Here is a 16,224-nt window from a genome sequence, read left to right on the forward strand (position 1 = left end):
CCCACATGCACACCTCTATTAACCCCCCCCACACACACACACACCTCTATTAAACCCCCCCACACACACACACAGCTCTATTAACCCCCCCACACACCTCTATTAACCCCACACACACACACCTCTATTACCCCCCGACACACACCTCTATTACCCCCCGACACACACCTCTATTACCCCCCGACACACACCTCTATTAACCCCCACACACACACCTCTATTAACCCCCCCACACACACACCTCTATTAACCCCCCCACACACACACCTCTATTAAGCCCCCCACACACACCTCTATTAACCCCCCCACACACACCTCTATTAACCCCCCCACACACACCTCTATTAACCCCCCCACACACACCTCTATTAACCCCCCCACACACACACCTCTATTAACCCCCGACACACACACACACACACACCTCTATTAATCCCCCCCCACACACACCTCTATTACCCCCCCCGACGCGCACACACACTCTATTAACCCCCCCCACACACACACACCTCTATTAACCCCCACACACACACACACAGCTCTATTAACCCCCCCACACACACCTCTATTAACCCCCACACACACACCTCTATTAACCCCCCCACACACACACACAGCTCTATTTACCCCCCCCCACACACACACACACACACCTCTATTAACCCCCCCCACACACACACCTCTATTAACCCCCCCACACACAACTCTATTAACCCCCCCACACACACCTCTATTAAACCCCCCCACACACACACACACCTCTATTAACCCCCCCACACACACCTCTATTAACCACCCCACACACACACTTCTATTAACCCCCTACACACACACCTCTATTAACCCCCCCACACACACACCTCTATTAACCCCCCCCACACACAGCTCTATTAACCCCCCCACACACACACCACTATTAACCCCCCCCCCCCACACACACACACACACAGCTCTATTAACCCCCCCACACACACACCTCTATTAACCCCCCCACACACACCTCTATTAACCCCCACACACACACCTCTATTAACCCCCCCCCACACACACCTCTATTAACCCCCCCACACACACACCTCTATTAACCCCCCCACACACACCTCTATTAACCCCCCCACACACACCTCTATTAACCCCCCACACACACACCTCTATTAACCCCCCCACACACACACCTCTATTAACCCCCCCCACACACACACACACACACACCTCTATTAACCCCCCCAGACACACACACACACACACACACCTCTATTACCCCCCCCCCCACACACACACACCTCTATTAACCCCCCCCCCACACACACACACCTCTATTAACCCCTCCCACAAACACACACACACCTCTATTAACCCCTCCCACAAACACACACACACCTCTATTAAGCCCACCCCATCCTCTGGAGAAAGATAACCAAGCCACTTGTCTTAACCATGGCGACAACATTACAGGTAATTACTGTGGTGTAAAATTAAGATTAAATGACTATGTAGATCGTACTATTTAAAGCTATCCTCATCCCATGCTGCTGAGGTTAACAGAGATGCGATTAACTGACATGTCGCTTATCCTCAGAGAATATGGGGAAAACCGCTCTGTTGTCTGTCTGTCTGCCTGTCGTCTGCCTGTTGTCTGCCTGTTGTCTGCCTGCCTGTCGTCTGCCTGTTGTCTGCCTGCCTGTCGTCTGCCTGTTGTCTGCCTGCCTGTCGTCTGCCTGTTGTCTGCCTGCCTGTCGTCTGCCTGTCGTCTGCCTGTTGTCTGCCTGCCTGTCGTCATGGCACACATCGCAATGTTTTTACATTTTAGTGAAAAATCTGCACATGATTGACCCAAAATGATTGATAATAACCATTATTTGGATTAAATTAGCAGGTTACCTTCGTATTACGTGAAAGTACATTTTTAGGGAGGAAGCCATTTCCATTTCCTGTGTAAGGAGTGTTCATTTCTTACTGAGCGTCACACATGGGAAGGGTAAAGTTGTGCTGGACTCACCGTTGACGGTGATGTTGCCTGCGGTGCGTGGGACCCCCACCAGGGTGACGGGGTAGAGCCCAGACTCAGCAGGCAGGGACAGGGCAGCAGGCAGGGCCTCAAACTCCACGCCCGATGTCAGCAAACCCTGGACAGGACAGAGGACAACAGATCAGTCAGAGGAATTACGTTTCAAATCAGGTTACTGTTGGGCATAATTCATAACAAAACTAATCGTGACTGCACTCAAAAGAGCATAAATGATTTAGCTTGATGAGATGCGACGCAGTTCATTAAAATTCATGTTATCAGTGGAGCTTCATTAAAATGACTTGATGCTATGTTATCAAAGTGTCAAAAGATGGGTTCTACTTCAAAATGTGGCCCTATTAATTAAACACAAATGGAGACTTTGAGCATGTGGCAACGGTTCAATGGGGACAGCAGGAAATCTAAGTCGCTCTGAACTAAAATGGTGATATTGTAGCGCACAGACACCTGTCAAAGTCACACATTCACAACTGACTTGATAAAAGTTCACTTTGCTTTTGAACCAAATCAAGTGGATCTAATGAATCAAGAGTCCACTGTTCTAATGTGACACGATGAGAGAGAAACCCCACAAGTGTCCCAGTGCTGTGGTGGGCGGCAGTAGTTTCCACTGTTCCCTTCAATGTTCCCATCAGAAATTCAGATGAAGGAAAGGAGAGGAAGCAACTTTAGAGTATTGAAACCCAGCCACACAGTAGTTTCTAGTGTTCCCTGTATTCAATCATCGTAACCTAATATCCTAAAGCAGTGTTTCCCCAACACCTGTTCTCCAGTACCCACAACAGCACACATTTCATTGTAGCACCTGATTCTACTTGTCAACTAATCATCAAGCCCTTGACAAGTTGAATGTCTAGGGCTACAACAAAAATGTGTACTGTGGGGGGTTCTGGAGGACCGGAGTTGGGAAACACTGTTAAAGGACAAGAGAGGAAAACACTTTGGATTATTGAAACCAAGCCTCCCAGTGCTGTGGTGGGAGGGAGGTTGTCTCAGGTCCCGGTACCACAGTGCTGTGGTGGGAGGGAGGTTGTCTCAGGTCCCGGTACCACAGTGCTGTGGTGGGAGGGAGGTTGTCTCAGGTCCCGGTACCACAGTGCTGTGGTGGGAGGGAGGTTGTCTCAGGTCCCGGTACCACAGTGCTGTGGTGGGAGGGAGGTTGTCTCAGGTCCCGGTACCACAGTGCTGTGGTGGGAGGGAGGTTGTCTCAGGTCCCGGTACCACAGTGCTGTGGTGGGAGGGAGGTTGTCTCAGGTCCCGGTACCACAGTGCTGTGGTGGGAGGGAGGTTGTCTCAGGTCCCGGTACCACAGTGCTGTGGTGGGAGGGAGGTTGTCTCAGGTCCCGGTACCACAGTGCTGTGGTGGGAGGGAGGTTGTCTCAGGTCCCGGTACCACCCTGCTGTGGTGGGAGGGAGGTTGTCTCAGGTCCCGGTACCACAGCGCTGTGGTGGGAGGGAGGTTGTCTCAGGTCCCGGTACCACAGTGCTGTGGTGAGAGGGAGGTTGTCTCAGGTCCCGGTACCACAGCGCTGTGGTGAGAGGGAGGTTGTCTCAGGTCCCGGTACCACAGTGCTGTGGTGAGAGGGAGGTTGTCTCAGGTCCCGGTACCACAGTGCTGTGGTGGGAGGGAGGTTGTCTCAGGTCCCGGTACCACAGCGCTGTGGTGAGAGGGAGGTTGTCTCAGGTCCTGGTACCACAGCGCTGTGGTGAGAGGGAGGTTGTCTCAGGTCCCGGTACCACAGCGCTGTGGTGAGAGGGAGGTTGTCTCAGGTCCCGGTACCACAGTGCTGTGGTGAGAGGGAGGTTGTCTCAGGTCCCGGTACCACAGTGCTGTGGTGAGAGGGAGGTTGTCTCAGGTCCCGGTACCACAGTGCTGTGGTGAGAGGGAGGTTGTCTCAGGTCCCGGTACCACAGTGCTGTGGTGAGAGGTAGGGTGGGTGGGAAGAGTTCCCAGTGTCTCCAGAAATCCATCACCCTAACCTTGCCCCGATATCCTGGAGATGAGATCAGCCCCAGCTGGTACCGCCATCTCCCACAGAGAAAACTGATCGTTCTCACCGTATGAGAGAGAGAAGAGGAAACTACAAACACACACACAAAAGGAAACTGTAAATGGAAGGCTGTCTGCTTCGCCGGAGGAGGAGAGGAAGGGAGATTGGAAAGGAGTCCTACACAGTCACAGAGAAGGTAGAGTTGCGAAGGTTTAATTCAACTATCTCCGACAGAGGAATATGCTGGTTTAACAATTATCACTTAAAAACTGTAGTATTCTACCATTGCAAGACTTCAAAGTCTACAATGAGAGAAAGGAAAAAAATCAAGGATCTGAATAAGTTGACTTGGGTTCACAACCGAGACAACTGGGTGACTTTGAATGTGTGTCATCTGTCATTAATGTGCGTGTGTCATTAATGTGTGTGTGTCACCTTTCCCCCTTCTGATAACCAGGTGGCAAATCGCATCTCTGCATGTCTGGCAGACATATCAGCGTGGATGACGGATCACCATCTCAAGCTGAACCTCGGCAAGACGGAGCTGCTCTTCCTCTCGGGGAAGGACTGCCCGTTCCATGATCTCGCCATCACGGTGGACAACTCCATTGTGTCCTTCTCCCAGTGTGCTAAGAGCCTCGGCGTGACCCTGGACAACACCCTGTCGTTCTCTGCTAACATCAAGGCGGTGACCCGATCCTGTAGGTTCATGCTCTACAACATTCGCAGAGTACGACCCTGCCTTACACAGGAAGCGGCGCAGGTCCTAATCCAGGCACTTGTCATCTCCCGTCTGGATTACTGCAACTCCCTGTTGGCTGGGCTCCCTGCCTGTGCCATTAAACCGCTACAACTCATCCAGAACGCCGCAGCCCGTCTGGTGTTCAACCTTCCCAAGTTCTCACACGTCACCCCGCTCCTCCGCACACTCCACTGGCTTCCAGTTGAAGCTCGCATCTGCTACAAGACCATGGTGCTTGCCTACGGAGCTGTGAGGGGAATGGCACCTCCGTACCTTCAGGCTCTGATCAGGCCCTACACCCAAACAAGGGCACTGCGTTCATCCACCTCTGGCCTGCTGGCCCCCCTACCTCTGCGGAAGCACAGTTCCCGCTCAGCCCAGTCAAAACTGTTCGCTGCTCTGGCACCCCAACGGTGGAACAAACTCCCTCACGACGCCAGGACAGCGGAGTCAATCACCACCTTCCGGAGACACCTGAAACCCCACCTCTTTAAGGAATACCTGGGATAGGATATAGTAATCATTCTAACCCCCCCCCCAAAAAAAAAATATATAGATGTACTATTGTAAAGTGGTTGTTCCACTGGATATCATAAGGTGAATGCACCAATTTGTAAGTCGCTCTGGATAAGAGCGTCTGCTAAATGATGTAAATGTAAAATGTAAATGTAAATCTGTGTGTCATCGGCGCTCCAGCAGGTATATATCTCTGGTCACCCCCAAAGCCAATTCCTCCTTTGGCCGTCTCTCTTTCCAGTTCTCTGCTGCCAATGACTGGAACGAACTACAAAAATCTCTGAAACTGGAAACACTTATCTCCCTCACTAGCTTTAAGCACCAGCTGTCAGAGCAGCTCACAGATTACTGCACCTGTACATAGCCCATCTATAATTTAGCCCAAACAACTACCACTTCCCCTAGTGTATTTATTTTAGTTATTTTATTTTGCTCCTTTGCACCCCGTTATTTCTATTTCTACTTTGCACTTTCTTACACTACAAATCTACCATTCCAGTGTTTTACTTGCTATATTGTATTTACTTTGCCACCATGGCCTTTTTTTGCCTTTACCTCCCTTATCTCACCTCATTTGCTCACATTGTATATAGACTTATTTTTCTACTGTATTATTGACTGTATGTTTGTTTTACTCCATGTGTATCTCTGTGTTGTTGTATGTTGTCGAACTGCTTTGCTTTATCTTGGCCAGGTCGCAATTGTAAATGAGAACTTGTTCTCAACTTGCCTACCTGGTTAAATAAAGGTGAAATAAATATATATATATTTTTTTGAAATAAAAAATGGATGATGTCCTATATAAAACCAAGCACCTTGGCCAGTGTATATGGAGACGTTGCTTATACTCCATTTACACAAACTGGTGGTCAAATGCACATCACATCTAGTCTGCGGTCATTAGGATGGCTCCCCAACGTCATGAAAGACACCATCAATCCCTTTGATCAAGTTGCAGATGTTACTTCACTGGGGAGGTTGATGTGTGCCTACAGTCACAAAGAGCCTCTGTGGTGGCGTGATAGTGATTTATAAAGTCATTCCTCTTGCTACTTTACAGAGGGAATAAAGATTACACCACTGTACTGGATAAGGAAAATACAAGTTAACCTATTGGAAATAACTCATTTGCATCCATCCTTGAAAAGGTTAATTAGCCCCGGCTCGCTATTGTTAACGATGTGGAGATGGACGGATGGATAGATTATTTACAATAGTTTCATTTCCTTTGCCATTACGATGCAGTGATTAACACTGGAATGGGATGAAACCAGCAGTATATTGATTTATCAATTGCAGAGTAAAAAAAAACGAATCTCGTAAACAATATTAACAGACAGACACCAATGAGCCATCTCTGAGAGGGACAAAGTCACATCATAATCACTTACAGTAACCTTTCCTTCAGAATGTTTGTCTAGACTAGAGACCCCACTCTACAGCCAGACAGTGAGACATTGGCTAGTTTGAGCAGCACCCTCCCAAATACGGATGATTAATTATAGTTTCTCATTTTGCGCACTAAATTATCTACATCCGTCTTAATTGTTAGATTCTTCCATCCTTTAACAGTAAAGTTGAAATGAAACACGTTACTTAACAAGTCTAACTATATACACACACACACACACACACACACATACATACACAGTTTAAGTCAGAAGTTTACATACACTTAGGTTGGAGTCAATATAACTTGTTTTTCAACCACGGTTAGGGCATCTACTTTGTGCATGACACAAGTAATAAAAATAAAAAACATTGACAGATTATTTCACTTATAATTCACTGTATCACAATTCCAGTGGGTCAGAAGTTTACATACACTAAGTTGACTGTGCCTTTAAACAGCTTGGAAAATTCCAGAAAATGATGCCATGGCTTCAGAAGCTTCTGATAGGCTAATTTACATCATTTGAGTCAATTGGAGGTGTACCTGTGGATGTATTTCAAGGCCTACCTTCGAACTCAGTGCCTCTTTGCTTAACATCATGTGAAAATCAAAAGAAATCAGCCAAGACCTCGGAAAAAATATTGTAGACCTCCACAAGGCTGGTTCATCCTTGGGAGCAATTTCCAAATGCCTGAAGGTACCACGTTCATCTGTACAAACAATAGTATGCAAGTAAACACCATGGGACCACGCAGCCGTCATACCGCTCAGGAAGGAGACACGTTCTGTCTCCTAGAGATGAACGTACTTTGGTGCGAAGTGCAAATCAATCCCAGCACAACAGCAAAGGACCTTGTGAAGATGCTGGAGGAAACAGGTACAAAAGTATCTATATCCATAGTAAAACGAGTCCTATATGGACATAACCTGAAAGTCTGCTCAGCAAGGTAGAAGCCACTGCTCCAAAACTGCCATAAAAAAAGCCAGGCCACGGTTTGCAACTGCACATGCGGACAAAGATCGTACTTTTTGGAGAAATGTCCTCTGGTCTGATGAAACAAAAATAGAACTGTTTCGCCATAATGACCATCATTATGTTGGAGGAAAAAGGGGGAGGCTTGCAAGCCGAAGAACACCAACCCAACCGTGAAGCACGGGGGTGGCAGCATCATGTTGTGGGGGTGCTCTGCTGCAGGAGAGACTGGTGCACTTCACAAAAGAGATGGCATCATGAGGGGGGAAAATTATGTGAATATATTGAAGCAACATCTCAAGACATCAGTCAGGAAGTTAAAGCTTGGTCGCAAATGGGTCTTCCAAATGGACAATGACCCCAAGCATACTTCCAAATGGCTTATGGGCAACAAAGTCAAGGTATTGGAATGGCCATCACAAAGCCTTGACCTCAATCCTATAGAACATTTGTGGGCATAATTGAAAAAGCGTGTGTGAGCAAGGAGGCCTACAAACCTGACTCAGTTACAGCAGCTCCATCAGGAGGAATGGGCCAAAATTCACCAAACTTATTGTGGGAAGCTTGTGGAAGGCTCCCCAAAACGTTTGACCCAAGTTAAACAATTTAAAGGCAATACTACCAAATACTAATTGAGTGCATGTAAACTTCTGACCCACTGGGAATGTTATGAAAGAAATGAAATAAATAATTCTCTCTACTATTATTCTGACATTTCGCATTATTAAAATAAAGTGGTGATCCTAACTGACCTAAAACAGTGAATTTTTACTGGGATTAAATGTCAGGGATTGTGAAAAACTGAGTTTAAATGTATTTGGCTAAGGTGTATCTAAACTTCCGACTTCAACTGTATGTATGCATGTATGTATGCATGTATGTATGCATGTATGCATGTATGTATGTATGTATGTATGTATGTATGTATGTATGTATGTATGTATGTATGTATGTATGTATGTATGTATGTATGTATGTATGTATGTATGTATGTATACACACACACACACACACACACACACACACACACACACACACACACACACACACACACACACACACACACACACACACACACACACACACACACACACACACACACACAAAAGTATGTGGACAACCCTTCAAATTAGTGGATTCGGCAATTTCAGTCACACCAGTTGCTGAAAGGTGTATAAAATCGAGTACACAGCCAAGCAATCTCCATAGCCAAACATTTGGCAGTAGAATGGCCTTACTGAAGAGCTCAGTGACTTTCAACATGCCACCTTTCCAACTAATCAGTTTGTCAAATTTCTGCCCTGCTAGAGTTGCCCCGGTCAACTGTACGTGCTGTTATTGTGAAGTGGAAACTTTTAGGACCAACAATGGCTCAGCCGCGAAGTGACAGGCAACACAAGCTAACAGAACGGGACCGCCGAGAGCTGAAGCGCGTTAAAATTGTCTATCCTCGGTTGCAACACCCACTACCAAGTTCCAAACTGCCTCTGGAAGCAACATCAGCACAAGAATTGTTTGTCGGGATCTTCATGAAATGGGTTTCCATGGCCGAGCAGCTGCACATAAGCCTAAGATCACCATGCGCAATGCCAAGCGTCAGCTGGAGTGGTGTAAAGCTCACCGCCATTGGACTCTGGAGCAGTGGAAACGTGTCCTCTGGAGTGATGAATCACGCTTCACCATCTGCCAGTCCGACGGACGAATCTGGGTTTGGCGGATGCAAGGAGAACTTTACCTGCCCCAATGCATAGTGCCAACTGTAAAGTTTGGTGGAGGAGATATAATGGTCTGGGGCTGTTTTTCATAGTTCGGTTCCCTTAGTTCCAGTGAAGGGAAATCTTAACGCTACAGCATACAGTGAAATTCCTGATGATGCTGTGCTTACAACTTCGTGGCAACAGTTTGGGGAAGGCACTTTGCTGTTTGAACATGACAATGCCCCTGTGCATAAAGCGAGGTCCATACAGAAATGGTTTGTCAAGATCGGTGTGAAAGAACTTGACTGGCATGCACAGAGTCATGACCTCAACCCCATCGGACACTTTTGGGATGAATTGGAACGCTGACTGCGAGCCAGACCTAATCGCCTACCATCAGTGCCCAACCTCACTAATGCTCTTATGGCTGAATGGAAGGAATTCCCCGCAGCAATGCTCCAACATCTAACAGAAAGCCTTCACACAAAACATTAAGAACACATGCTCTTTCCATGACATAGACTGATCAAGTGAATCTAGGTGAAAGCTATGATCCCTTATTGATGTCACTTGTTAAATCCACTTTAAATCATTGTAGATGAAGGGGAGGAGACAGGCTAAAGAATGATTTTTAAATCTTGAGACAATTGAGACATGGATTGTGTACGTATGCCATTCAGAGGGTGAATGGGCAAGACAAAATATTTAAGTGACTTTGAACGAGGTATTGTAGTAGGTGCCAGGTGCACCGGTTTGTGTCAAGAAACTGAAACGCTGCAGGGTTTTTCAGCCTCAACAGTTTTCAGTGTGTCAAGAATGGTCCACCACCCAAAGGACATATTAGGAAGGTGTTCTTATAATGTTTGGTTTACTCAGTGTATACTGAGTATGTACAGTACCAGTCAAAAGTTTGGACACACCAACTCATTCAAGGGTTTTTCTTTATTTTTACTATTTTATCATTTGTAGAATAATAGTGAAGACATCAACACTATGAAATTACACATATGGGATCATGTAGTAACCAAAAAAGTGTTACAGAAATCAAAATATATTTATATTTGAGATTTTTCAAAGTAGCCACCCTTTGCCTGAACAGCTTTGCACACTCTTGGCATTCCCTCAAACAGCTTCATGAGGAAGTCATCTGGAATGCATTTCAACTAACTAATTGCATTGTTAAAAGTTAATTGTTAAAAGTTAATTAGTGCAATTTCTTTCCTTCTTAATGCGTTTGAGCCAATCAATCGTGTTGTGACAACGTAGGATGGTATATAGAAGATGGTCTTTTATCAAATAGGGCTAAGTCCATATTATGGCAAGAACAGCTTAAATAAGCAAAGAGAAATGACAGTCCATCATTACTTTAAGATATGAAGGTCAGTCAATACGGAACATTTCAAGTGTAGTCACAAAAACCATCAAGCGCTATGATGAAACTGGCTCTCATGAGGACCATCACAGGAATGGAAGACCCAGAGTTACCTCTGGTGCAGAGGATAAGTTCATTACAGTTACCAGCCTCAGAAATTTCAGCAGAAATAAATGCTTCACAGAGTTCAAGTAACAGACACATCGCAACATTAACTGTTCACAGGAGACTGTGTGATTCAGGCCTTCATGGTCTAATTTCTGCAAAGAAACCACTACTAAAGGACAACAACAAGAAGAAGAGACTTGCTTGGGCCAAGAAACATGAACAATGGACATTAGACCGGACAAAATCTGTCCTTTGGTCTGATGAGTTCAAAATTGAGATTTTTGGTTCCAACCGCCGTGTTTTTGTGAGACGCAGAGTAGGTTAACGGATGATCTCTGCATGTGTGGTTCCCACCGTGAAGCATGGAGGAGGAGGAGTGATGGAGTGGAGGTGCATTGCTGGTGACACTGTCAGTGATTTATTTAGAATTCAAGGCACACTTAACCAGCATGGCTACCACAGCATTCTGCAGCAATACGCCATACCATCTGGTTTGCGCTTAGTGGGACTATCATTTATTTGATATTTTACAGGACAATGACCCAAAACACACCTCCAGGCTGTGTAAGGGCTATTTTACCAAGGAGAGTGATGGAATACTGCATCAGATGATCTGGCCTCCACAATCACCCGACCTCAACCCAATTGAGATGGCTTGAGAGAATACCAAGAGTGTGCAAAGCTGTCATCAAGGCAAAGGGTGACTTTGAAGAATCTCAAATATAAAATGTACTTTTTAGTTTACTACATGATTCTATGTGTTATTTCATAGTTGAGGTCTTCATTATTATTCTACAGTGTAGAAAATAGTAAAAATAAAGAAAAGCCCTTGAATGAGTAGGTGTCCAAACTTTTGACTGGCACTGTATATGTATACCAGTGGAGGCTCCTCAGAAGAGAAAGGGGAGGACCATCCACCTCAGTGAAATTTCTTCTTTTTTTAATAGTGAAAAAGGATAAAAAGTTATATTTTTTAGATAAAACTATACTAAATATATTCCTATGTCACCAAATAACTGGTTAAAATACACTGTTCGCAATGAAGGTCTCCAGTTACTTCAACAGCACTGTCTGGGCTAGCACCATGGTATAGCCGGAGGACAGCTGGCTTCCGTCCTCCTCTGGCTACATTGACTTCAATACAAAACCCAGGAGGCTTGTAGGACTCACCCCCTTCCATAGAAATACATGGTAATTATGACCACTTCCGGAGGACGTCCTCCAACCAGTCAAAGTTTTTGCAGTATGATATGACATGTTGTCCATCCAATCATAGAATTAGGATCAGAGAATGAACCTATTGAGTTGTATTGGGATTGTGCCACAGAGCATTATGGGGGTTCTATGTGTTGAGAAGCTTGTATTTTGTGTCCAGTTAGCAAGGAAAACGTAAATAAATTGCACTAACACAGTTTTTGTTGAAGAACCCCTTTCATTCTCTGGGGTATATTAAAAGCGAGGGTCAACCTCTGCCTGAGATCAGTTTCATGAAGAAGGATGAAAAGGTGAGGGCATTCAATACCAACTGGTATCAAATGTATAGCTGGTTAACAGCGAGCCTATCATCAAGCCGTCTGTAATTGCACGTTACAATGTTTTACATGCTGAACATCTTTTCAGGGATGTTGAAAACAATTCTGAATGATTTGATAGCTTCCATTGCATCATCCATTAAAAGTTTGATTAGAGAGGTTGACGCAGCACACTTTTTCCCTGCGCTGAAGTAGGCTTTGCACATTCTTCCGGTATTTATTTAAACAAAACTGGTAACACAATCACTCCGGACAGACACAAGTAAAAACTCATGACATAAATGTTGCAGCAGCCTAGGCTACACCTAAACATTAGAAATCTGACATGCTGTATGGGACGAAAAATAGACTATATTTCAGTCTGATCAACTGTAGGCTACTAATAAGAGCAGCTGCATACAGCCTATGCGCCCTGTCCATCTGGTCAGGGTAAACTAATTGGTAACGTTATGTATTTATAGTCCATTTGTGTGTCAGGAGAAAATGTGAATGTGATCAAATTCAGATTATATTCACAATTGGGCTGGCTAGACTGCCTATAGGTTTTAATCCAAAATGATTACCTGGAATGAATCAATCAACATAATCGTGATGGCAGATGTGAGTTAATGTTTTACAAGGCCTACAGTTGTATAGGCCTGCATGATGCAAACATGCATAAAGCTCAGCCCTGTGACTTCTATTGTCTATCAGTTGTTGTCTCTGTGTCTGGGTAGAGGAAATCCCCCTCCATATCTAGTCTCAATATAATTGATATGAACAAATATAAGGTAGCTGCAGTTTGAGAGGGTTTTCATCCCCCCCAGGGACAGGAGTTTTTTAAACCATGTGATTTTGTCATGAAATACTGGTCCCATCATAGCCCATATAAAACCTTTTTACAACTGATTAATCACTGTCAAATTATAGGGTCCAGAATTTTCCTAGTTTGGTAAACATATTAGGAAAAACTCCAGGCCCCAGGGGGTAAGAATTGCCCCGCCACTCTGGGACCTATGGTTCCACCATTCTGCTTGCAGTTGTCAGATAGGTATGTGGATGATCAGGGCTTTATTCAGGAACATTACTTGGGCTACTTTGATGTGTCAAGTGGGTGTTTGACTTTATGAAATTGGAGATGTCCGAGTTTAACTTCATAGAGAAACTCGTTGTCCAAACCTATGATGGTGCAGCTGTAATGGAATGTATCTGCTATTTGTATTTACAGCTAAGTCCCCTCATGTTCCCTGATTTAAGAGGTGATGGCTACCCCCACTCCACTACCAGTGTCAACTTTCTCCTGACATTAACTGAAGCCACGACGTCTCATGTGCCCGCTCATCCACTGGCACATTGAATGTTTCCCTTCCAAGCACTGTGAGTACTCCTATCAATTTTCTCTCATTACTGTATGTAGAGTCAATCACATACACAATCACATTATTACACATCAACGATTTTACTTCTTGCTTGGACTAACAAATTCTTAGCTCTTTTGTCTAACCGTGTACAGTCGTGGCCAAAAGTTTTGAGAATGACACAAATATTAATTTTCAACGTTTGCTGCTTCAGTGTCTTTAGATATTTTCGTCAGATGTTACTATGGAATACTGAACTATAATTACAAGCATTTCATAAGTGTCAAAGGCTTTTATTGACAATTAAATGAAGTTGATGCAAAGAGTCAATATTTGCAGTGTTGACCCTTCTTTTTCAAGACCTCTGCAATTCGCCCTGGCATGCTGTCAATTAACTTCTGGGCCACATCCTGACTGATGGTAGCCCATTCTTGCATAATCAATGCTTGGAGCTTGTCAGAATTTGTGGGTTTTTGTTTGTCTCTTGAGGATTGACCACAAGTTCTCAATGGGTTTAAGGTCTGGGGAGTTTCCTGGCCATGGACCCAAAATCTCAATGTTTTGTTCCCCGAGGCACTTAGTTATCACTTTTGCCTTATGGCAAGGTGCTCCATCATGCTGGAAAAGGCATTGTTCGTCACCAAACTGTTCCTGGATGGTTGGGAGAAGTTGCTCTCGGAGGATGTGTTGGTACCATTCTTTATTCATGGCTGTGTACTTAGGCAAAATTGTGAGTGAGCCCACTCCCTTGGCTGAGAAGCAACCCCACACATAAATGCTCTCAGGATGCTTTACTGTTGGCATGACACAGGACTGATGGTAGCGCTCACCTTGTCTTCTCCGGGCAAGCTTTTTTTCCGGATGCCCCAAACAATCGGAAAGGGGATTCATCAGAGAAAATGACTTTACCACAGTCCTCAGCAGTCCAATCCCTGTACCTTTTGCAGAATATCAGTCTGTCCCTGATGTTTTTCCTGGAGAGAAGTGGCTTCTTTGCTCCCCTTCTTGACACCAGGCCATCCTCCAAAAGTCTTTGCCTCACTGTGCGTGCAGATGCACTCACACCTGCCTGCTGTCATTCCTGAGCAAGCTCTGTACTGGTGGTGCCCCGATCCCGCAGCTGAATCAACTTTAGGAGACGGTCCTGGGGCTTGCTGGACTTTCTTGGGTGCCCTGAAGCCTTCTTCACAACAATTGAACCGCTCTCCTTGAAGTTCTTGATGATCCGATAAATGGTTGATTTAGGTGCAATCTTACTGGCAGCAATATCCTTGCCTGTGAAGCCCTTTTTGTGCAAAGCAAGGATGACGGCACGTGTTTCCTTACAGGTAACCATGATTGACGGTCACGGTCTTCCCTGTGGCTCAGTTGGTAGAGCATGGTGTTTACAACGCCAGATTGGTGTGTGCAACGCCAGGGTTGTGGGTTCGATTCCCACGGGGGGCCAGTACACAAAAAAAAAAAAATGCATGAAATGAAATGTATGCATTCACTACTGTAAGTCGCTCTGGATAAGGGCGTCTGCTAAATGACTAAAATGTCAAATGTAAAAATTGACAGAGGAAGAACAATGATTCCAAGCACCACCCTCCTTTTGAAGCTTCCAGTCTGTTATTCGAACTCAATCAGCATGACAGAGTGATCTCCAGCCTTGTCCTCGTCAACACTCACACCTGTGTTAACAAGAGAATCACTGACATGATGTCAGCTGGTCCATTTGTGGCAGGGCTGAAATGCAGTGGAAATGTTTTTGGGGGATTCAGTTCATTTGCATGGCAAAAAGGGACTTTGCAATTAATTGCAATTCATCTGATCACTCTTCATAACATTCTGGAGTATATGCAAATTGCCATCATACAAACTGAGGCAGCAGACTATGTGAAAATTAATATTTGTGTCCTTCTCAAAACTTTTGGCCACGACTGTAGTGTCTTGTGTTATTGTTTGTCTTCCCAGTAAAATCCTGCCCTGCACAAGCCTCTGAACACCTCAGCTCATGCCTCATACCCTCATTCAATCACTGCTGTGATCCCTTCCCAACACTGTAAGTAGCCTACACATTCCCCTTTCCCATAATGTTGTACTATAAATGTCTTTATTAAATGCTTTAGGTTAAAATAATTAGTCTTTGATGATTTGTGAAACACACTGTGGTCTCCATGCGTTCCGCGCCTATACCATAAATATCCCACCCTCCTCAATGTTTCAAGTCACCAGCCACCACTGATGTATACCAGTAACATTCAACCAAGTGATACAACTTCTAGCTATACTCATAATCTAAGAACTAAGAGATCTTTACAAGTTAGCTAACAACTTAATTTCCCACTCATGAAAATAACCACCTACATGCCTATCCAAGGTGAGATTGATTTGTTTATGAGAAGGGGGGTAGGGGGTATAAACCTGTTGGCATTGGCAGCCGCTGTGAAAATGAGAAGGGGCAGTAAGTGCAGCACTTGAATTGTAAATCGATATGGAACAACGCAGAGCTGGTACTACTGCAGGAGTCGTGTGGAGACTGAGAAGGAGGG

General features: G+C 45.0%; 1 protein-coding gene across 3 annotated transcripts in view; it reads right to left on the reverse strand.

The window, feature by feature from the left end:
* The window catches only part of trappc9 (trafficking protein particle complex subunit 9), a 298,405-nt gene that overhangs the window by 226,564 nt on the left and 55,617 nt on the right, over positions 1–16,224 (reverse strand). For all 3 annotated transcript variants that reach the window (XM_014177781.3, XM_082970084.1, XM_014177782.3), the window contains one exon: positions 2,000–2,126. In XM_014177781.3, the coding sequence (XP_014033256.1) occupies positions 2,000–2,126 (127 nt within the window). The remainder of the gene's footprint in view (positions 1–1,999; positions 2,127–16,224) is intronic.

This window comes from Salmo salar, chromosome 27 (genome assembly GCF_965601325.2).
Source record: "Salmo salar chromosome 27, fSalSal1, whole genome shotgun sequence".
Classification (NCBI taxonomy): Eukaryota; Metazoa; Chordata; class Actinopteri; order Salmoniformes; family Salmonidae; genus Salmo; species Salmo salar.